The sequence below is a fragment of the Leptodactylus fuscus genome, chromosome 2 (assembly GCF_031893055.1).
Source record: "Leptodactylus fuscus isolate aLepFus1 chromosome 2, aLepFus1.hap2, whole genome shotgun sequence".
NCBI classification, from domain to species: Eukaryota; Metazoa; Chordata; class Amphibia; order Anura; family Leptodactylidae; genus Leptodactylus; species Leptodactylus fuscus.
The window spans coordinates 18,785,721-18,809,693 of record NC_134266.1 but is presented as its reverse complement, the minus strand read 5'-3'; the positions used below and the strand labels follow the sequence as shown (position 1 = coordinate 18,809,693).

Sequence of the window (23,973 nt, the reverse complement as noted above, 5' to 3'; positions counted from 1 at the left end):
AATGTTAATATAGTATATAGTATATGTCTCATGAGTAAGGGGCTGTATTTGAGTTGGGTCAACATGGGGAAATGCAGAATCTGCACATTCTGAAGATATATGCACGGTAGATAATTAATACTGGGAACGGTGAAGAGTTAATAATGGTGATTTAGGGCAGTGACATGGTCCTAAAATATTATTACATTTAAACAGTGGCGTAACTAGGAACGGCGGGGCCCCGTGGCGAACTTTTGACATGGCCCCCCCCCCCCGGCCAACACCGACGCCGAAGACCTCGACCGACCCCCTCCTACACATTTGTGCGCGTTCTATTATGTCCCATAGTGGCCCCTGCATGCAGTATTATCCCCCATAGTGGCCCCTGCACACAGTATTATGCCCCAATAGCGTCCCCTGCACACAGTATTGTACCCAAATAGTGGCCCCTGCACACAGTATTATGTCCCATAGTGGCCCCTGCACACAGTATTATGTCCCATAGTGGCCCCTGCACACAGTATTATAGCCCATAGTGGCCCCTGCACACAGTATTATAGCCCATAGTGGCCCCTGCACACAGTATTATGCCCATAGTGGCCCCTGCACACAGTATTGTACCCCAATAGTGGCCCCTGCACACAGTATTGTACCCCAATAGTGGCCCTTTTCAGACCCCAGAGTATAATAATCGGAGACCTGGGGGAATAAAAACATAAAAAATCACTGTTTCTTACCTGTCCCTGGCTCCTACGCTGTCTTCTCTGCTGCCGTCCTTCTGCTATGACGTCAGAGACGTCAGAAAGGACGTCAGGAAGGAGGCCTGGCAGGATCGTGGAGAGGTAAGTAACATTTTTTTTATGTTCCCTTACCTCTCCCGGTCCGCCAATCATTATACTCGGGGGTCCGAAAAGACCCCCGAGTATAATGATAGCAGCGGTAGTGGCTGTCACCGGGCCCTGTGGCAGCCGCCTCCGCTGCTATGGCGGTAGTTACACCACTGCATTTAAAGGGGATCTTTCATGAAGTCCAACTCTTTACATCCTGTAATAGACACTGCTCTGCTGATCCGGACACAGTTGGAATTTTTTCTCTAGCTCCCACCATTCCCAAGCAATGCTGTTAGTTTTGGTGCCTGATATGCTACTTAGGCTCTGTACTGTCAGGAGGGCGGTGTCAGGCAGGAGCAGACAAGGGGTGTGATTCTGAGCTCTGGCACTGGCTGCCTCTGATTGGAGCTCTGAGTCACAATCCCTGCCTGACACCGCCCACCTGACATTACTGAACGTCAATAGCACATCAGGCACCAAAACTAACTGCGCTTATTGCTCGGGAAAGGTGGAGGCTAGAGAGAACTGTGCTGGAATCAGTGGTGTGGCTCCTACTAACAGATGCTAAGAACTAGAATTGGTGGAGATGGTGAAAGGTATATTTTAAATGTTCATTCACTTTACAGACAACTTAGCCTTATTTAATGAAGCATGTGATACTAGACCAAAATGTACTGCACTTTTCTGAAAAAGGTTGCTGCCACTAGATGTCGTTCTTCTAGGTAATTGGCTGTTCACTCCCTGTTACTAAGGATAATAATAATAATAATAATAATAATACATTTTATTTATATAGCGCCAACATATTCCGCAGCGCTGTACAATTTTTAGGGTTCAAATACAGACAGATACATAACAAAGAACTTCATTTCACACAATGGGACTGAGGGCCCTGCTCAAGAGAGCTTACAGTCTATGAGGTAGAGGGGGTGACACAAGAGGTAGCAGGGGCGGCATTGCTTATGCAGAGGTCAGACAATTCTGTAACAGAGGTGACTGTCATTACACAAATAATACTGTATAAGCCATCACTAGTGGTGTCCTTTAACATGTGGATGGAGCTTGAACAGATAAGTTAGGCTGAAAAGGCACCATATCAAGTGAGGTAGTGTGGGAGCGGGGAGAGAGGAGGGTTAAAATTTAGGGATTCTAAATGTAGTACGGAAGGGTTGACATTAAGAATTGTGATCGGCCTGTCTGAAGAGATGTGTCTTTAGTTTGCGCTTAAAGCTGTAGAAATTGGGAGTTAATCTGATTGTCCGGGGTAGAGCATTCCAGAGAAGTGGTGCAGCTCGGGAGAAGTCTTGTATACGAGCGTGGGAGGTTCTGATAATAGACGAGTTAAGTGTTAGGTCATTGAGTGAGCGGAGAGCACGGGTTGGGCGGTAGACAGAGATGAGGGAGGAAATGTAGGGAGGTGTGGCATTATGGAGAGCCTTGTGGATGAGGGGGATAACTTTATATTTTATTCTATAATGAATAGGCAGCCAGTGTAGTGACTGGCACAGACCAGAGGCATCGCTGTAGCGTCTAGCCTGATAGATGAGCCTGGCCGCTGCATTCAGAATAGATTGTAGAGGGGAGAGTTTAGTGAGGGGAAGACCGATTAGTAAGGAGTTACAGTAGTCAAGGCAAGAATGAATCAGAGAGACAATAAGTGTCTTTAGTGTATCTCTGGTAAGGAAAGGGCGTATTCTGGAGATGTTTTTGAGGTGGAGGTGGCATGAACGTGCGAGTGATTCAATATGAGGGGTGAAGGAAAGGTCTGCGTCAAACATGACCCCGAGGCAGCGGGCCTGCTGCCTAGGAGTTATAGTAAGGCCTGAGACTGCAATGGATATATCAGGGGCAGATCTATTAGTTGCTGGAAACAGTAGTAGCTCAGTCTTAGAGAGATTTAGTTTCAGATAGAGCGAGGACATGATATTAGAGACAGCAGAGAGGCAGTCACTGGTGTTCTGTATGAGTGCAGGGGTGATGTCACGGGAAGATGTGTATAATTGGGTGTCATCAGCATAGAGATGGTACCTGAAGCCAAATCTGGCAATGGTTTGTCCAATGGATAGGGAATGGGGCAAACTCTGGTATCACCGGGTAATGCCTATACTAATTTGGGCTTCCCACTTTGATTCAGGAATTTGCAAGACACACCCAGGACTAGGCCAAATATGCTGGGACAGTTTTTGAAAATTTGGGGCTATCATGGCAAATTAGGATCAATTGGTAACTATGCCTTTAATGGAGACTGAGCTAATTTCCTATGGTCTCATGTCATCAGAGCCATTGGTAGTACATGACTGGTAAATGTCCAAGGGCTAGTGGTCTGACCCTCACCAATGGGTAGGAAATTACTATACTCCTTGGCAAAGACTACTCAGACTAAAGGAAACAGTGCTTTCCTGATACAGCCAATGTTATGACTGTGACATTTATGTGACATTTCACTTCGTGGCCACCTCCTCCTGTATGTTGCAATGTGACTATGTTCACAATTAATTGTGATGTTCCAGTGCAACATTCAGATTTTCATGTTACGATAACAAAAAATATTCTGTCACTTTACACTATATGTTAGTCTATACCCCCAGGAACCAACATTTTGGCCGTTGGACGGTCCATTGTCGTACCTTCCAATTTGCAGTTTGTATCCAACTTGGGGTTTAGGGGTTTGGATCAGTAAAATTCACCTACAAAAACAAAAGCGTGTTTAGTTCTAATGGGTTTTCAGTAGAAGTTGGTAAACTACTTTGTCATGGTCCAGGTTTGACCCAAATTCTTCAATTTTTAACAAAATTGGGCAATTGGGGACTTGTCTCAGACAAACTAATTTACTGCAACTTTCATTGTGGCAAATTATTATACAGATGGGAGAACAAGATTTGTTTTGTTTGGGGTTTGGATGGCACAGGTACTTGTTTCATTTTAGGTCAAACAAGTTCATATAGTATCGGTAGTGAATTTATTGTACTCTGGGGTCTCTCCAGACTCAAGAGTACAATAGGTGGAGGCTCAGGGGAGGTGTAAAAAAATAAAAGAAACACTCATACTCACCTTACATCACTTCATTTAGGCCTCCTTGTGGTGCCCAGTGCCCTTCTAGTGATGCCATGCACCCAAGGTAACCACTGGGGCCTGTGATTGGGCCACTAGCGGTCACACGCACATGCCCATGTCACCACCGAAACCCAATCACTGGTGTCAGCAGTGACCCTGCGTACATGATGCCACCAAACAGACCAAGAGAGAGCGCTGGACGCTGCAAGGAGTCCCATGGCCACTGCTGAGAGCTGTGATTGGGCCACAGTGGTGACATGGGCATGCTGAGCGTCATGATGTGGCCCAATCTAAGGCCTCAGAGGAGACCCAGGGCGCATGACGTCACCAGGAAAGTGTCAGACACTGTGAGGAGACCCAAAAGAGGTGAAGGTGTGTATAAACGTTTTTTTTATTTTTTTTTTTCACCTACCCTGGGCCTCCACCTATTATAGGCCAGGTTCACACATGGCTAGCCACGACGGGATGTTGATGCAGTGCAGCAGCATTCAGTTGCGGCATTCAGATTAGGTCCAAATGAATGGGCCTAATTGTGAAGGTGTCGCGCCGCGGACACTGTGGCAGATTCTGCTGCGGAATCCATGGCAAGAAAGGGCAGGTCTTGGTTTTGTGCTGCTTGTGGAAAAAAGAAGTGAACTTCTCCCATTCAAGTCAATAGGGGGGCATTTTTCTGCACCGGACTCTGAGGCGGATTCCGCATCAAAATCCGGTCCAAAAATCAATGTGTGTACCCAGCCATACTGTGGAATATTATACTGTGGAGTACCACGAATGTCAGGTATTTAAATATGGCGGACGCTTATCTCCTGCCAGGTCTCTGCTGACCAACTGATATCGGACAGTCTGGGTACTGACTAATGCCCACGGTCAGTGCCCAGTGCTGACCGAAGCTCCATTTTGCAGGTGGAGCCTGGGTGCCGCCATTTTGCCTGGGATCGCCTGCACCGAGAACAAGATCAGGATCTGGTATTTTGCAATGCATTGCATTACTGATCATAATCCCCTGGGCTACAACACCCCTAGGGGTCTAATCAATGCAATAAAAAAATTTAAAAAAAATGCCAAACTGAAGTTTTCACGCTGTTTCCCCTCTCATAGAAAATTGAAGAAAAAGTGATCAAAGCAATGGACATTCCCAAAAATGTGTACAAAAAATAAAAAAAATAAAAGATGCCCTATGCATCTCCGCACTTGGAAATATAAAAAAGTTATGGGTGTCAGAATATGGTGAATTTTAGAAAAAAAAAAATTGGAAATTTCTTAAGGGGTTAGAAAAAACTTTTTATAAAAAAATGTAAATGACTAAAACATTCTGTTATTAAAAAAAAAAAAAAAAATTACCAATTACTTCCATATCAAAATTCACAGAAGGGCTTTAATATATTTCTCATGTTTTCTTCGGAGATAAGGAAATATTCTTTAAGTTTTTTAAGAAGAGAAATGGAGGCGCCTGGAGGATATCACAGACAGAGCTGTATCTTTAAAGGGAAAAAAAACACACACACACTTGCCACCCACCGAGCAGAAATGTGAAATCTGAGAATGGAGGCATCAGGAAAAGCTATTGGAATACAAGAGGAAGGAGCAGGGAATTCTCACACACACAAAGAGAATCGTGGGGGGGACACAACAGCTTCACAGCTCTGCATGGAGGAGGCTGCCGGTGACAAGGACACCATCACATCCCCACAACTCACACATTGTGCATTATAGGACGCTGACTCCAGCTCGGATCCGCACACCGTGCCCTCATCCCCCAAAAAAACTTGCTACCTCCAAAGTTTGGATGGACATAACTAGGACATCCAGCCCCACGAGTCTGCGGACGGCGCTGTTGCTCTCAGCTTTCGGCTCAGGTAAGTGCTCAGCACTTTGTTTAATGAACTTACAGATGTAGCAGAGCTGAAGGTGTCCGCTCTCTATGGAAGAACGTAGCTCTTTGACCTCGGACAACCTCGGCTCTGCTACATCTGGGGTTTGCGCTTCCGCCATATGGATTTGACGAAAGATTTTCTAATAATTCTGCTCATTGGACGCAGATGAGGGCGGTGATGTGGATGAGTTTGTTACTTGGCGCTATTCTCTGTGGTTTTATTTAAGTAACCAAGTCTGTTACAGTAACTTAGACAATAATGCGCAAAGAAGAATTCAATGACAAATTCAGCACTGCTACATCTGTAGGTATAATAGTAATGTAACAGTATATACATGTGAGGCTCGTGACTTTAGTATAGGATTGGGATTAGATACTGTATAATGGGGCATGGAGTTAAAGGGGTCCTCTGGGAGCAGATAGAAGAAGCTCAGTTTGTGCTATAGTCACCTCTGCATCAGTTCCTCCATTCGTCGGGTCTGTTGGACTCTGCAAATATGAACATAGCCTTAGTCTGAGATATTCTGTGCTCAGCCCATATTTATACATGATCAGACTTTCTGGATTATCGGATTGAAGGGATACCACCATTATAACAATGCGTTAGACGTGGTTTGTAAGACTGGCACCCAATCTGATATCGGACATGGAAGAAGCAGAGCGCCCTGGTGACGGACTGGAGGACCTTTTGGCTGACAGCTGTATACACAGTCTGTATAGGCTGGAGACAGATGTATATACAGCGTGCTGTGAACAGTATTATAGGCTAGTAAACCATAAAAATGGACAATTCACTGAAATATCCTCAATCTGGCCTTCATAGGACCTGATCATTTCCAGATTATCGAAGATTCTGGATTATCAGATAAATAGCTTGCTGTACAAATAATATATCAAGTTTGCAGATTATATTGGTGGGTTCTGTGCACGGTCTGGTGACGCCATCTCCATCCATATGGTCATATAGTGTATGAATAACCACAACAAACCATATAGCCGTATACAGTATGGAGCCCAAATAACAGTACTATAGGGGTATACGCTGCAGAAATAGTACAATGTACGTGTTAGGCCATATGTATGTCTGTATCGGAAGAGCCACCATTGCAGATTCTATTAAAATTATAGGCTTTTTTGGCTGGCAATATGACAGCCATTATACCATATACCTGACCAATCCTACCACAGTGCCCATCGGGAAGCCGCGTCAAAATCGGGACCAAAGTACGCTTGCCACGACTGTCAGTCGTGGCTTCCAGCTCTGGAGTAGGCCCAAAATGAATGGGCCTAGTCCAGAGGGTGTGGCCGCGTGGTGGACGCCGTGGTTCAATGAACCGTAGAATCCGCCTGAAAAAAGGGCGGCTCACTTCACAGAAAAAAGATTGCGAGCGGTCTCCATAGACCACCATTGTGAGGGGGCGGATTATGATGTGGATTCCGCGCTATAATCCGCCCCCTCTATGAACGGACCCTAATGTTCCTAAAACCGGCCGTGTGTGTCCGTGCAAGTCCAGGGACAACCATTACTCACATGGTCACTACAGACCCCACGATTTTCATGGACAAGGATAGGGCCTTCTGACACATAGACACATTGAATACAATGTGTTGTGAAAACGGACGTGTGATGGGCATTTCTAAAACTACCATGACACGTATATATGTGTATAAATGTAAGAACATGTATGTATTTGGTAGTCTACATGACAACAATGCAACTGAGAATACTGGAAATGTTGTTAATAGTTTCTTACAGTAGTACAGTAGTGCAGCCTCAGGCTTTGGGCCTATATCTAAAAGCAATTAAGTCTATAACCAATTCTGAAAGGCCTTATATAGCTTTATAATAGGTTTACTAATCAAAGGTATATAGCCTCAGTTCTATAGCATAAGCACATTGTAAAGCTGAATTCATGCAGGAAGACGTACAATGGCTCCGGGAGACCTCATTGGCGCCCATGGCCTTACTGTACTCCATAGGGAACTTGTGGAGAATACAAGGATCCTACAGCATAGTCAGTCACAGAAGTGAAATTTTCCTTTATAGTGACAGCTCTTAGTATCTCATGAGGTGGAAAAACTAGTCAGGAAACAGGTGCTGTGAGCCGCCATATGAGTAATGTGTCCCATGGAAAATCATCCATACGGTGGGAAGTATTAGCGGCTTCCACCAAATATCCCCCCTTTTGCAGACTGATAATGCAAAACAAGACACCAATTGTGATGACTGAAGATGGGCACAGTTCGGGATTCATCTCTGATAAACTAAAATGGCCATTGCGACATACGCTGCTGGAAATTATTATACTGTGGTGGCAGTCCAGGGAGGTGACATCATGCACCCTGGGTCCACACTGAGGCCTGAAATTGGGCCACATCATGACGCTCAACATGGCCATGTCACCATTGTGGCCCAATCACAGCCTCAGCAGTGACCCCAGATAAATGCCATCACTGAAGAGGCAACTAGGCCCAAAAGAGGTGAGGGAAGATGAGTATTTTTTTTTTTTTTTCTGCCACATGCCCTGGGCTTCACTTATTATACTCTGTGGTCTGAAGAGACCTTACAGCATAATAATGTCAATTTCACTTTGACATAACTTTGGCTGTGTTTGCCTTAGGGTGCATTCACACTATGTAACGGCAGCGTGTATCACAGCCGTACACGCCGGCGCTACAGCAGGGCTGCCGAACTCTTCCCATTCATTTCTATGGGAGCCGGCATGCGAGCGCTCCCCATAGAAATGAATGGAAAAAAGCAGTCCATTCATTTCTATGGGGAGCGCTCGCATGTCGGCTCCCATAGAAATGAATGGGAAGTTTTCAGCAGCCCTGCTGTAGCGCCGGCGTGTACGGCTGTGATACACGCTGCCGTTACGTAGTGTGAATGCACCCTTAGAGAGCAATAAATTGGATAGATAGGTTCCTACGAGCCCTGACAGTGTTATACACTATGTTTTATAAATAGGTTCCTAGGAGTCCTGACAGTGTTATACACTATGTTTTATAGATAGGTTCCTAGGAGCCCTGACAGTGTTCTACACTATGTTTTATAGATAAATTCCTAGGAGTCCTGACAGTGTTATACACTATGTTTTATAGATAGGTTCCTAGGAGCCCTGACAGTGTTCTACACTATGTTTTATAGATAGGCTCCTAGTGGCCTTGATCGTGTTCTATATTATGTTTTATAGATAGGTTCCTAGGAGGCCTGACAGTGTTCTACACTATGTTTTATAGATAGATACCTAGGAGGCCTGACAGTGTTATACACTATGTTTTATAGATAGAATCCTAGGAGTCCTGACAGTGTTATATACTATGTTTTATAGATAGGTTCCTAGGAGTCCTGACAGTGTTCTACACTATGTTTTATAGATAGGTTCCTAGGAGCCCTGACAGTGTTCTACACTATGTTTTATAGATAGGTTCCTAGGAGTCCTGACAGTGTTATATACTATGTTTTATAGATAGGTTCCTAGGAGCCCTGACAGTGTTCTACACTATGTTTTATAGATAGATTCCCAGGAGCCCTGACAGTGTTATACACTATGTTTTATAGATAGGTTCCTAGGAGTCCTGACAGTGTTATACACTGTGTTTTATAGATAGATTCCAAGGAGCCCTGACAGTGTTATACACAATGTTTTATAGATAGTTTCCAAGGAGCCCTGACAGTGTTCTACACTATGTTTTATAGATAGGTTCCTAGGAATCCTGACAGTGTTATACACTATGTTTTATAGATAGGTTCCTAGGAGCCCTGACAGTGTTCTACACTATGTATTATAGATAGGTTCCTAGAAGCACTGACAGTGTTATACACTATGTTTTATAGATAGGTTCCTAGGAGCCCTGACAGTGTTATACACTATGTATTATAGATAGATTCCTAGGAGCCCTGACAGTGTTATACACTATGTTTTATAGATAGGTTCCTAGGAGCCCTGAGTTTTCCCACCTCTAGTGATGACCTGGAACATTTTTGAATAAGTGTAATTTTTTGGTACACCAAAGGAAGGCACCAATAGAAGGCCCACCCTAAAGCTGGCCATACACATTAGATATATGTCATACAGACATCTGATTGTTCATGCTAACGATCCCTCCATCAAATTTAACAATTCTCTATTGTTCGGGTCCACTTGGGAACTCAAGTGATGGGCCGACAGTTGACAGTTGTCCTTTTACTTGTTATACTCAAACTAGTGGAGAGTCTGCTGATATTCGGGGGGTCTCTGTGGTGTCTCTGGCACAGATGCGAAACTAAAATTTTGCAATTTATTGCACAAAAATCCAGATTTGCACAGATCTCGTGTGTCAGAAAAATGGCCTCACGTGAGTCTGCGAAAAGTGAGCCTGTGACCAACTTGGCCGATCATGCCAAACACTGATATTGACTGGAATGGCCAAAATTGTTTATTTTGCCTGATAGAAATCTAATGTATGTGGCCCACTTTTGACCATTCTGACCAATGGAGCAGATTTCTATGCGTTGGGACAAATAATTTTAATAAAATAGACATAACAATAATGGCCATCATAAAAACATGTATGGTTGGTCATTATGTAGATACAAAGAGTAAACATATCCTTAAAGGAAAATTCCAGCAGGAAGACCTAACACTAAATTAAAAATACATCAGCTCGTCTTCTTAGATGGTTCGGAGCCACTTTCCATAATACTAAGTTGTCCGCGGAGCCTCAGATGGAGAATTTCTTACATCTGGTTATTAGAACTATTAGGGGATTACTTTTAGAGCTCCAGCACAGGAAATAGCCTGGAAGGTCATTACTCATGACAGTCACTTCTCTTACGTTATAGATGACAAGGTCAAGGGTCACTTCCTCTGAAACGTTGGTATCCGTTCCACATATTGATACACATCTAAACCTTTATTTCCTCATGTTCCTGCCAGATGAGTTTTAGGATTGTCAGAAGGACATGTGCCTAGGGGCTTCACCACCTCATGTTGGTTAACCCTTATTGATGTCAGAGGGGTCTGCCAACAATTACATAATGTTTATGTGTCATATAAAGTGGTCTGTTCTATAAGACCCTGCTAAATGGGAGGGATTCCCCAATATGTTTGTCCCGGGCATCTCCATCAATCAGACAGTGACCTTTTTTTCATGAAGAATTACGCAGAAGGGAAGTGTAACTGCGGAATACAGAATATTGTCCTGGGCCAAGTTGGATGTGTACGTTTTTATGATGGCGGTGGTCTACAATTTGTGGCTCTCCAGCAAGATTGCAAGTCCTAGCCTGTAAGAGAATGCTGGGGACTGTATTTTCTCCATCATCCAGAGGACGTCCATTTGGTATATAGTTATCTTCAGTACCAAAGGCAACCTTCTGCAATGTTCTTTGAGCTAAATACTGCAAACTTTACTGCAATGTATCCGTCTAGAGCCCAGACTGTTTAACTTACTGAGCATTGCCTAGACTGGGAGCAAGTGGATTCATTTTTCACCTTAAAGCACCATACACATTAGATAAAGGTTGGCTAATCCCTCAATTATGGTGGAACAAGCTGACCAACCAAGGTGTATGGTGGTGTTTCTTTGGCAGCAGCTTGTCAGGGAAAATAGAATTTCAACATGTCCGATCCATTCTTCTGAATGGAGATACTCTACCACTAAAGTATTGAAAACCATCCATGCACAGGTGAGTATGCATGAGTATGGAGTCTGGTCAGAAGGAATAGCCCAACATGGTTTTAGGGCGTATGATCCCCTTAAAGGGATTCTACCATTAAACTACTTTTTTTTCTAATGAACACGTCGGAATAGCCTTAAGAAAGGCTATTCGTCTCCTACCTTTAGACGTGGTCTCCGCTGCGCCGTTCCATAGAAATACCAGTTTTAACCGGTATGCAAATGAGCTCTCCGCAGCAATGAGGGCGGGCCCCAGCGCTGAAACACCGATGAGGGCGTCCCATTGCTGCCCAGAGCTCTTTCCTGTGCCGCCTCCTTCTTCTGCAGCAACTCCGCCTCTTCTGGCTTCTCTTGCTCTTGTAGTTCGATACAGGAGCATAGAGAGGCCACCCCAAAATGGCCGCCGGCCAGCTCCTGTATTGAACTGCAAGAGCAGCTACCCAAAAATGGCCACCATTTTGGGGTGGCCTCTCTATGCTCCTGTATAGAACTACAAGAGCAAGAGAAGCCAGAAGAGGCGGAGTTGCTGCAGAAGAAGGAGGCGGCGCAGGAAAGAGCTCTCGGGCAGCAATGGGGATGCGCTCATCGGCCTTTCAGCGCTGGGGCCCGCCCTCATTGCTGCGGAGAGCTCATTTGCATACCGGTTAAAACCGGTATTTCTACGGAACGGCGCGGTGGAGACCACGTCTAAAGGTAGGAGATGAATAGCCTTTCTTAAGGCTATTCCGACGTGGTAATTAGAAAAAAAGTAGTTTAATGGTAGAATCCCTTTAAGATTCATATTCCATATGGCCTCTATTTGAGGACTCTCTGGGTCTATACCTGGTAATGGAAATAAGGATACTTGTAGTGTTGGCTTGGCCCACCGAAGAACCAGAGATCCCCTTCGAAGGTCCAGGCTCTAACATAATAATGGCTCAGCAGAAAACACTATACTATGAAGGATACATGGTCTATTTCCTAGGGATCATTGGAGAGTTGGCCCCAGCATCATTTTATCTGCTGGGTCCAAGAAACTTCACTCCAATACTGGATACCTGGCAACACTCATGGCTCTTGAAAAGAGTCGTGACCTAGAAGAGTCGAGTCAAATCAAGAGCCGAGTCCCAGAAGGGTGGGCAAATCTACCGGTGTTCACATCACAAAGGGGGCATAACACACACACAAAATGGAGCAGTGGGGAAAGGCCTTGTTAGAGAAATTTAGGATCACCAGAATTTTGGCAATTACCTATAGAAATGGAGGAGCGTAGAGTCACATCATCGAGCTTGTAGTTGTCAGCCATTCCTGTACATGTAATTCGATAAGCTGCATCCGACAAGTGTATCCAGGCTTTGTGGTCAGTCATTTGCACTTGACAGAACATTCTCTATTACATTTAGCAAACTAATTGGCTCTCTTAATATGTAAATCCACAGAGAGTAATGGAAATGCAAATGGAGAGATTCTCGGCTTCTATATAAATCAAGTGCAAATTAAGGTCAGTGGGATTGAGGCGGGACAGGACATCTCTATTTGTCAGGCAATCTTTCATCAACTCCAAGAGTCATACATTTCCTTGCTTTATTACGAGAGGCATTGAGTTATTTTAATTTCAAAGACATGTTTAGCTTTTTTTACAGTCTCTTCAGGGTAAAAAAAAAATCAAAAAAATCATGGCCTCCGAGTGCAATAGTTATCGGCTTCTTGCACATCCTAAAAATTCTGGGGAAATTCTGATGGGACTGGGAATGTTCTGTGTAATTGTTCACCATCAGACTTACTAATGTATAATATGCGCTCCAGGTTTTATAAATCCTCCAGGATCAAAAATCTTTGGGCCATTGTCAGAATGTAAAAAATTCTTATTACACTCCAGGGTTTGGGGTATAACTCCCCTTCAGACCGTGGAGTCTCAGGAAGTTGTAGTAAAATTAAAAATTTTGGTACTCACCTCCCCTAATCTCTCTTGGTCTCCCTTGCAGTATCTGATGCGCGTTCCCCGGGGCCTCTGCTTATTGAACTCCAGTTTGGAGTTTTTTTGTGTTTTTTCAAATGTAGATTGTGAGCCCCACATAGAGCTCACAATGTACATTTTCCCCTATCAGTATGTCTTTCTTTTGGAATATGGGATGGAAATCCATGCAAACATGGGGAGAACATACAAACTCCTTGCAGATGGTTTTATGCTCTTGGCAGAATTTGAACACCAGGACTCCAATGCTGCACAGCTAACCACTGAGCCACCGTGTGGCCCCCAACTCCAGTTTTCAGTTTCTATTGTTCCTCATGGCAGTATAGTTGCGCTCTATAGTCTCAGATTATAAGGTGCAAAACACAAATAAATCTAGGTTCAATCTACATTGGAGACTCTGTAAGAGATTCCGTCACAAATTGTCGGAGAGAAAAGTCCTGCAAGGACACCTGGTCGACCACATTATAGTCTATAGGGTCCACGGGTAACCTCTTTTTAGGCAACATTCCATCTTTTGCATCACCATGCAGACCCGAACAACGGAGAGCCAAACGCTAGTGTGAACCTGGCATAAAGTGTCTGCATTATCCCAGTATTGTAATGTCACTGGGAGCATCATTCTTGTTTTGTGACATCACTGTGCATATTACCCTACTCTGAGACATCACTGTGTACATGACTTCCATACTATGACATCAGTGTGTTTATTACCCCTGCACTATGTAACCGTATACATTGTCTCTGTACTGTTAGATCAATTTGTATAGTATCTGTATGCTGTGACATGATTGTGAGAATTATCCCTGTACTGTGACATCACTGTGTGTATTATCCTGTACTGTGACATCACTGTGTGTATTATCCCTGTACTGTGACATCACTGTGTGTATTATCCTGTACTGTGACATCACTGTGTGTATTATCCCTGTACTGAGACATCACTGTGTGTATTATCCTGTACTGTGACATCACTGTGTGTATTATCCCTGTACTGTGACATCACTGTGTGTATTATCCTGTACTGTGACATCACTGTGTGTATTATCTCTGTACTGTGACATCACTGTGTGTATTATCCCTGTACTGTGACATCACTGTGTGTATTATCTCTGTACTGTGACATCACTGTGTGTATTATCTCTGTACTGTGACATCACTGTGTGTATTATCCCTGTACTGTGACATCATTGTGTGTATTATCCCCGTACTGTGACATCACTGTGTGTATTATCCCTGTATTGTGACATCACTGTGTGTATTATCCCCGTACTGTGACATCACTGTGTGTATTATCCCCGTACTGTGACATCACTGTGTGTATTATCCCTGTACTGTGACATCACTGTGTGTATTATCCCTGTATTGTGACATCACTGTGTGTATTATCCCCGTACTGTGACATCACTGTGTGTATTATCCCCGTACTGTGACATCACTGTGTGTATTATCCCCGTACTGTGACATCACTGTGTGTATTATCCCCGTACTGTGACATCACTGTGTGTATTATCCCTGTACTGTGACATCACTGTGTGTATTATCCTGTACTGTGACATCACTGTGTGTATTATCCTGTACTGTGACATCACTGTGTGTATTATCCCTGTACTGTGATATCACTGTGCGTATAATCCCTGTACTGTGACATCACTGTGTGTATTATCTCTGTACTGTGACATCACTGTGTGTATTATCTCTGTACTGTGACATCACTGTGTGTATTATCTCTGTACTGTGACATCACTGTGTGTATTATCCTGTACTATGACATCACTGTGTGTATTATCCCTGTACTGTTACATCACTGTGTGTATTATCCCTGTACTGTGACATCACTGTGTGTATTATCCCTGTACTGTGACATCACTGTGTGTATTATCCCTGTACTGTGACATCACTGTGTGTATTATCTCTGTACTGTGACATCACTGTCTGTATTATCCCTGTACTGTGACATCATTGTGTGTATTATCCCTGTACTGTGATATCACTGTGTGTATTATCTCTGTACTGTGACATCACTGTGTGTATTATCCTGTACTGTGACATCACTGTGTGTATTATCCCTGTACTGTGACATCACTGTGTGTATTATCCTGTACTGTGACATCACTGTGTGTATTATCCCTGTACTGAGACATCACTGTGTGTATTATCCTGTACTGTGACATCACTGTGTGTATTATCCCTGTACTGTGACATCACTGTGTGTATTATCCTGTACTGTGACATCACTGTGTGTATTATCCCTGTACTGTGACATCACTGTGTGTATTATCTCTGTACTGTGACATCACTGTGTGTATTATCTCTGTACTGTGACATCACTGTGTGTATTATCTCTGTACTGTGACATCACTGTGTGTATTATCCCTGTACTGTGACATCACTGTGTGTATTATCTCTGTACTGTGACATCACTGTGTGTATTATCTCTGTACTGTGACATCACTGTGTGTATTATCCCTGTACTGTGACATCATTGTGTGTATTATCCCCGTACTGTGACATCACTGTGTGTATTATCCCTGTATTGTGACATCACTGTGTGTATTATCCCCGTACTGTGACATCACTGTGTGTATTATCCCCGTACTGTGACATCACTGTGTGTATTATCCCTGTACTGTGACATCACTGTGTGTATTATCCCTGTATTGTGACATCACTGTGTGTATTATCCCCGTACTGTGACATCACTGTGTGTATTATCCCCGTACTGTGACATCACTGTGTGTATTATCCCTGTACTGTGACATCACTGTGTGTATTATCCTGTACTGTGACATCACTGTGTGTATTATCCTGTACTGTGACATCACTGTGTGTATTATCCCTGTACTGTGACATCATTGTGTGTATTATCCCTGTACTGTGATATCACTGTGCGTATAATCCCTGTACTGTGACATCACTGTGTGTATTATCTCTGTACTGTGACATCACTGTGTGTATTATCCCTGTATTGTGACATCACTGTGTGTATTATCCCCGTACTGTGACATCACTGTGTGTATTATCTCTGTACTGTGACATCACTGTGTGTATTATCCTGTACTATGACATCACTGTGTGTATTATCCCTGTACTGTTACATCACTGTGTGTATTATCCCTGTACTGTGACATCACTGTGTGTATTATCCCTGTACTGTGACATCACTGTGTGTATTATCCCTGTACTGTGACATCACTGTGTGTATTATCTCTGTACTGTGACATCACTGTCTGTATTATCCCTGTACTGTGACATCATTGTGTGTATTATCCCTGTACTGTGACATCACTGTGTGTATTATCTCTGTACTGTGACATCACTGTGTGTATTATCTCTGTACTGTGACATCACTGTGTGTATTATCCTGTACTGTGACATCACTGTGTGTATTATCCTGTACTGTGACATCACTGTGTATTATCTCTGTACTGTGACATCACTGTCTGTATTATCTCTATGCTGTGACATCACTGTGTGTATTATCCTCGTTCTATGACATCATTATGTCATGTTATCCTACTATAGTGATGTCACTGTACAATTTCTTGCTGTAACTTCACTGCTTGCATTATCCCGTTACTTTTTTTTAATTATTTATTACATTATGTCTGCACGATATGTAAGCCAAGGTAACGGTGAGCTCTTCATTGCTGTTGCAGTGGCCATGGTGGAGGGGTCCCCTTATTTATTTGTTATACCCCTGACAACACTGGCTCAAGCACTGTGGCTGGCATAATGGGTTCCTATCTAATATGAAAGCACTGGAAGATACAGATGCTACAGAGTGCGTGGGTGCGTGTGTGAATAGGTATCTATTTGTGAATTTATCATATTGGCGGGTTTTTATTTACTAGTGCATATGCTTTTGCAATTGGTTAAACTGCTGCCGCCTGATATCTGATCACAGAATAGAACAAAAATCAGTGAAAAGTCATTGGAAAAAAAACATTTTTGACATTGTTTTTTGTTTTCTTCTCAGCAGTTTAACCCATTGCAGACGTGTGTATAGATACTTGTGTATAGATACTTTAGATACTTTAGTATAGATACCTCTGGAATACATAAGTAAAGCCTGATCCTGTGGTGCCTAGCTATAATAGTAGATGAAGCGTGAACTCTTCGGCTTACTCATCGCCGGTATCTCCCCTCTGTAACTTCCTCTTGAACTTCTCCGAGAACAAAGATAGAAGTGAGGAGTTCTCCTGGTAACAGCGCCAGTATTTCCAGCTTCAAGTCTTATTCTGGAGGAGGTGACAAGTATTCAGACTTAACACTTTAAACGTGTAATTCACACCTGTGGCAGAGAACATCTTGTCGTTATTTTACTACACTGATTTACTTAAGGGTATTACACCAAAAATCTGACGTGTTATCGGAGGTACAGTCAGTCCGTGATCTGGAAGACGCCTGGATCAGGTTAACGGAGTCTGGGCTCACTCCTGGGTCCTAGAGGCTTCCTCTGACCCAGAGGAGGAGACCGCTACCATACATGACATGTCCTAGTTGTGGGTCATCTTGGGGTTGAGGAGCTTCATGTCACCACTGTAGGTCACTTTGCTTGGTCATGCACCTGAACCTCTTCATGACTTGATGGAAATCGAAGAGTTAATGATTCGTTCCACATATCCCACGTTTTAGCAAATATATTGTAGTCCAACGAGGCAAAACAATAGAAACCCCAGGCAACTTTTTGGAAACATTCTTTTTTATTTGTAGGGACAATTGGGAATGATGGTATTTATCACTTTTTTTTTTTAATGTAGATTGTGAGCCCCATATAGGGATCACAATGTACATTTTTCCCTATCAGTATGTCTGTTTTGGAATATGGGCTGGAAATCCATGCAAACACGGGGAGAACATACAAACTCCTTGCAGATGTTTTTTTGCCCTTGGTGGGATTTGAACACCAGAACTCCAGCGCTGCAAGGCTGCAGTGCTAATCACTGAGAGACCGTGTGGCCCCAACCAGCCAGGTTTGTTAACAAATTTTACCAAAATTTTGGATTCTTGCCACAGCCAAAATTTTTGGGGTTTGTCAATTGTGTACCACTATTAAACTATGGGATCTCCTCAGACCACAGAGTAAAATAAGTGACATACTCGCCTCTCCTAGGCATCTTCTGGCCTCCTGAATGACATCAGGGGACGACTGAGGCCTGAAATAAAACTCCTGGGTGAACCTTTCGAATATTCACAAGATGAATCCTGTTGTGAGGCTCAGCAAACACTAGTCATCACTGGGGAGAGGGGAGTAAATTGCTGCCAGATATCTCTAATGGTGCCATGTCCCCTTAGAGAATAAAGGAGCAGCCCAGGGGAACCCCTGGTTCCATTCACTTGACACAGGGTCGGAACGAGCCCAAAATTCCCATTAAAAGAACCTTGGAGGAAGTAAGCAGCATAAAACTCCCTGGAGATCTCCTTTAGGCTAAGACCTCATGGGACGTTCCACAGCTAAAAAGCGCTGCCAGAAAAACCGTGGCGGCAATGCAGGACATGGTTCTTCTTGCAGCGCTTTCGACAGAAAATTAGTGGAGACACTGCTGGCGTTTCCGTAGGTATGATTGACATGCTGCGATTTCCAAACCCCGTGCTGGTTTTGGAAATTGCGGCATGTCCACACTGCAGTTCTTACCGCATGGGATTTGCTAGAATCCGATCCTTTTTGACCTTACAGTAGAACGTCGTGATTTTTCCTACAGCGTTTCTATCCCGTGGGGCCTTGACCTTAAAGGGGTTTGTTGTGGGGAATAATTTATATCCCATAGAGATAAGTTGCAGATCATTGTGGGTTGCACTACTCATTTGATTGGAGTGTGCGTAAGGATTCTCTATTCTTGTGACCAGTTGGGGGCCACCTCCGATCTATCCCATCCTTGCTCTCTTATGGGTAGACCCTTCTATGTCATGCTTCTTAAGCCTCTTGTCTGTCTTGGTGACCAGGTCCGAGCTGAGAAGGTAGATAACTGTGCAATCTATAATGCCAAAAACCAAACCAAATTAATTAAGACTTAGATCCATTATTATAATGCTGCGTTCCTACAAGGCCTCCGCAGCGCCATCTTCCATCTTACAACACGGACATTTCCAATTAACCTTTTTTTGCTTCATGTAACTAAATTATGAAATAATGAAGCAGCTTTTCTCATCCTAACACAATGGAAAGAAACTTAGAATTCACCTTCGCCTTTCCAAGGGCCACCGGAGAATATGGTTGCTCCGTTCCGTCATCCGTTTCAAGGATTGCCATTTTTACTCAGCGGTTCTGAAACATTAACCCACTCTATGGCCGATTTGATCACCAACCTGATTTAACGAATCCGTTTTACTGTGTAATTGGTTAACATCTACCGTTCTACACAATAAGAGCCGAGTGGCGGACATTTCCCGCCCGCTACCGTTCACAATTAGATCCAGAAAATTAGGCTTCGTTATTAGATGTTTTAATTGAAGTTAGTCACTAGTAATGGAAGTTGATCTTTGTCTCTTGGCCCAGTGCTGGACTGTGAATGAAATAATCTCATCTTGTCTCCGATACCGCAGGTTTCTATAGGGAATGGTCTCTAAAAAATGAGAAATCTGGGAAATGGTTGTAAAGCTGTTTATCCAAATGTAACGATTCCAAAACCAAAAATTTGGCTCTGCGGAGAATCCGAGAATTAAGATGAATTACAGCCGTCTTTTAACAAGGTGCTTTGTAAGGCAATGGGCTCCGGAACGCAATACGATACAAATGAAATATTTAACATGTTTATGGGCAAAAAGTAGGGATTTTTGAAATATTGGGGTGATTTTAAAAGGGGTTGCCCAAGAATTATAGAAAACGGGTCAGCTAAGACGGGTGTAAAACTGAAAAAAAAAGTTGCCTACTTACCTATCCCCAACACTCCATTGTACAGTCCCAGTCCACATTCCTCCCATTCCAAGAGTAGAAAGGACCACATGACTGCCGAGACCAATCACCGTTCTTAGCCATTGTTGACTGGTGACTTCAATCACATGTATAAGGCCACTGTATGTTCTTAGCTTAGATGTTAAACCTCTCTGCTTCCAGCCCAATGAGTCCTGGCACTGGATGGAAAGGGGACCAGGACCGTACAATGGAGTGGTGGGGATAAGTGAGCATGGCTTTTTTTTATTGGCCTCCCTTGAGTTTCTTATTATTCCTGGACATCCCCTTTAAGGGAAAGTGAAAACAATTTCCTTTGCCGTATTATATAGATATACAGTACATACAGTATATATGTAAGGTCATGGAAGCCACCACCATCCACAAACTTAAATGGGGGACATTTTAGGTCCTCCCTCAGGATGGGCTTCTATTCACTTGGTGGGAGGTTTGTACATATTACTATGTAGTGTTTGGCTGTGTATTGTCACAATTTATTGTAGATGCTGATGACTTTTGGCCACATTATGAGTTTTTGTATCACTGCCACTACAATTAAGTCCATCTCGCCTTCTTCTGTTCTGGAATCTTCTGGATGGAGGGCAGTGTGATGATTCTTCCAAACTAGGGGAATCCTATTGCACCCATTGGCCTCAGTTGGGCCAGTATACATCACCCAGCCAACCAGGTACCTGCTCTGCACTAACAAGGGGTAAAAACCCTGAAACTGCTGCTTACAGATGGCTCACCTTACCTTATGGAGAAGATTCTGGTTTGCTTTGTTCCCTAGTTGTGTAAAAGAAACAGGAATTGAATCATAGGGTAAGTACCCTCAATAGGTGGCACTAGACACAGTTTTCTATTGTGATGGAACAGTAGTTGGCGTACCTAATTTCCAGGGAGCATTACTTGGTCTTCAAGACTCCTTACACCAAACATGATCCCATATTGCATGCTGATGACTCCAGTATGAAAACAAATACTCCATGGGATATGGTTTATAGATGTATGTCTGTATGTCTATCCAATGGAATCCATCAGAAGTAAAAGTTGGGAATTCCTCCAAAGTCTACCTCCAGCAGAGAACAGAAGGGTCAGATCCTAGGAGCTATGAATACTAAGATTGGACCTACCACTCATTCCATGGATCCTGCCAGTAACCAATATTGATGAACGTGCTCATTGGTTACCAGACCACGTCTCTTCTGAAACATTCACGAGAGCATTGCCAGAGTCAGCAAAGAGGAAAGTTTTTTATGTGAAAATACCCCTTATGTAGGCCAGTGGCCCACGGTATGCACCAATGGTCAATGGCCACCCATGAGCAGAACAAACCCAATGGAAGTAACTCAACACAACACAATGCCTGCAATACTGGACTATCCATTCCTGGGACTGGTGGGTGTCCCGACACATATACGCACATGCATTACATGACTAATTGACATATATAACAAATACATTTTAAGTCAACCCCTATAAGTGCTATTGGGTGGTATAATAAGGGTCACATATGTACTGAAGGTATTTATACGAGCCATGCAGAAGTCTCAATAAAGAACAAGCTGATTGAATTTGGCACTTGGAAAATTTGGGATAACAGTGATTTTTTTATCAGTCGTAATGCAGTATTTGTATAAGGGGCTGATGGCTTCTATGTATAGACACTTTATATCTGGAAATGCACTGGCTCAGTAGCCAAGTGTCCCTGATGAGCTGTCCCAGTCTTATGTTACAGCACCGCAACAATGGTTCGGTGATTACCTCCTTCTCATTTGCAAATCATTCAAGGCCACAATATTCTGGAAGCTGAGAGTTTTCTCATTGTAATCATGTGGGTATTGTTAAAACCCTTGGGTAGTTGGTAAATCTTGTGAATTTTACATTTATCCATTTAGCAATCCATTCTGGTGTTATGATCAGGAACGGTACCATGCATTTAAAACAGCAATAATGGGGCCTGATGAAAATCAGATTCTAAAATACTGGATTATTGGACAATCATAGGAAAGTTTTCTCCAGATCCTTCATAGCCCAAAATAACAAGTAATCCTGGGGCTCCATAACAAAAATTCCATTTAGACCATTGGTATAAATGGAAATGGGTCCTCTTGGTTGTTGGGTCCCATAGCAGCTGCTGCTACCCTGGTAGTTGTGTCAATGACTACAATCACTCGTTCACATTTGCACAGCCATATTATGAAACTCCTGTAGTGCCCCCACAGGTGAAAATTAGTATTACCATTGAAATGTATGCGTTAGCCATACCTCCCAACTTTCAGAGAATAGGAAGAGAGATAAAATGTGTGGCGTTCATGGAGTGCCGCGGCAAATTTAGCTCTGCTCGCTTCTAAATTGAGTCTGCCCATTCATATTCCGTTTCTCTTTGTGCTCCCAACGCAGTATAATGGAGCACCCACAATTTAATCTCCCACTCCTGCTTCCCCAGTTAAATGTCAACTAGAGGGGGACATTAAACTGGGGCAACTGGAGGGGGACATTAAACTGGGGCAACTGGAGGGGGGCATTAATATCCCCATCTGTCCCCAGTTTAATGTCCTCCTCCAGTTGTCCCCAGTTTAATGTCCTCTTTTAGTTGCCCCCATCTTAATGTCCTGCTCCAGCTATCTACCAGGTTTAATGTCCCCCTCCAGTTTTCCCCAATTTAATACCTCTTCCATCTGCCCTCAGTTTAATGTCCTTCTTCATTTGCCCCCACAATTTAATGTCTCTCTATCTATCCCCAGTTTAATGCCCCCTCCATATGCCCCAGTTTAATGTCCTTCTTTAACATCCTCCACAGTTTAATGCCCCTCCTGCTTGGCCCCAAAGTTTAATGTCCCCCTCATATGCTCCATCCAGTTTAATATCCTTCTTCATATGCCCCTCAGTTTAATGTCCCCGTCATATGCCCCCCCCCCCCCAGTTTTTCCCCCCTCCATCTGCCCCCACAGTTTAATGTCCCTCTTCATGTGCTAAAATTTAACATAAAAAAACCACTCCCCTCTCCCCTGCTGCACAGTCTGCAGTCTCTTTTCCTGGACTGTTCAGGGAGCTGTGCCTACCGTTCCCGGAGTTGGAGCACGCAGGGGCACAGTGGTGAGGCTGTCCTCTCCGGACATACCTCCTATGGACCGGGACAGGACACAGAATCCAGGACTGTCCCACAGAATCCGGGACAACTGGGAGTTATGATGTTAGCTGTGTAATACACGGATCCGTGCTGTATGTAAAGGTGACATAAAATCTAGAACAGGTCCTTATGACTACCAATATGGGGTCTTCTACGGTTCCACCTCTGCTCTCCCTATAACTTCCTATAATAAAAAAAAAAAAAGAAAGTCGTGCCTCTAGCGCCATCCATTGAAAGGTAGTATTGGGGTTTATATGACAGTATGCACAAATGTTTCTTGCAGATTTATCTGGAACTTGGCTTGTTACATCATATAGCTGCCGTGAAAGACTAGGATAACTCAAGGAGGCACCATATGGTAGCAAACAGATTGCTTGCCTATAATATGAACCCTAGGGATTGAGTATTTAGCCATGTGGGTTACATGCACATGTCTTTGCTACATATACAGTCCTATGAAAAAGTTTGGGCACCCCTATTAATCTTAATCATTTTTAGTTCTAAATATTTTGGTGTTTGCAGCAGCCATTTCAGTTTGATATATCTAATAACTGATGGACACAGTAATATTTCAGGATTGAAATGAGGTTTATTGTACTAACA

At 43.4% G+C, this 23,973-nt stretch overlaps 1 protein-coding gene across 1 annotated transcript in view; it reads left to right on the top strand.

The window, feature by feature from the left end:
* Positions 1–5,484: 5,484 nt before the first annotated feature.
* The window catches only part of CYYR1 (cysteine and tyrosine rich 1), a 52,077-nt gene continuing 33,588 nt past the window's right edge, over positions 5,485–23,973 (top strand). The window contains exon 1 of the mRNA XM_075263512.1: positions 5,485–5,719. Coding sequence (XP_075119613.1) covers positions 5,650–5,719 — 70 coding nt within the window. The 5' untranslated portion in view covers positions 5,485–5,649. The remainder of the gene's footprint in view (positions 5,720–23,973) is intronic.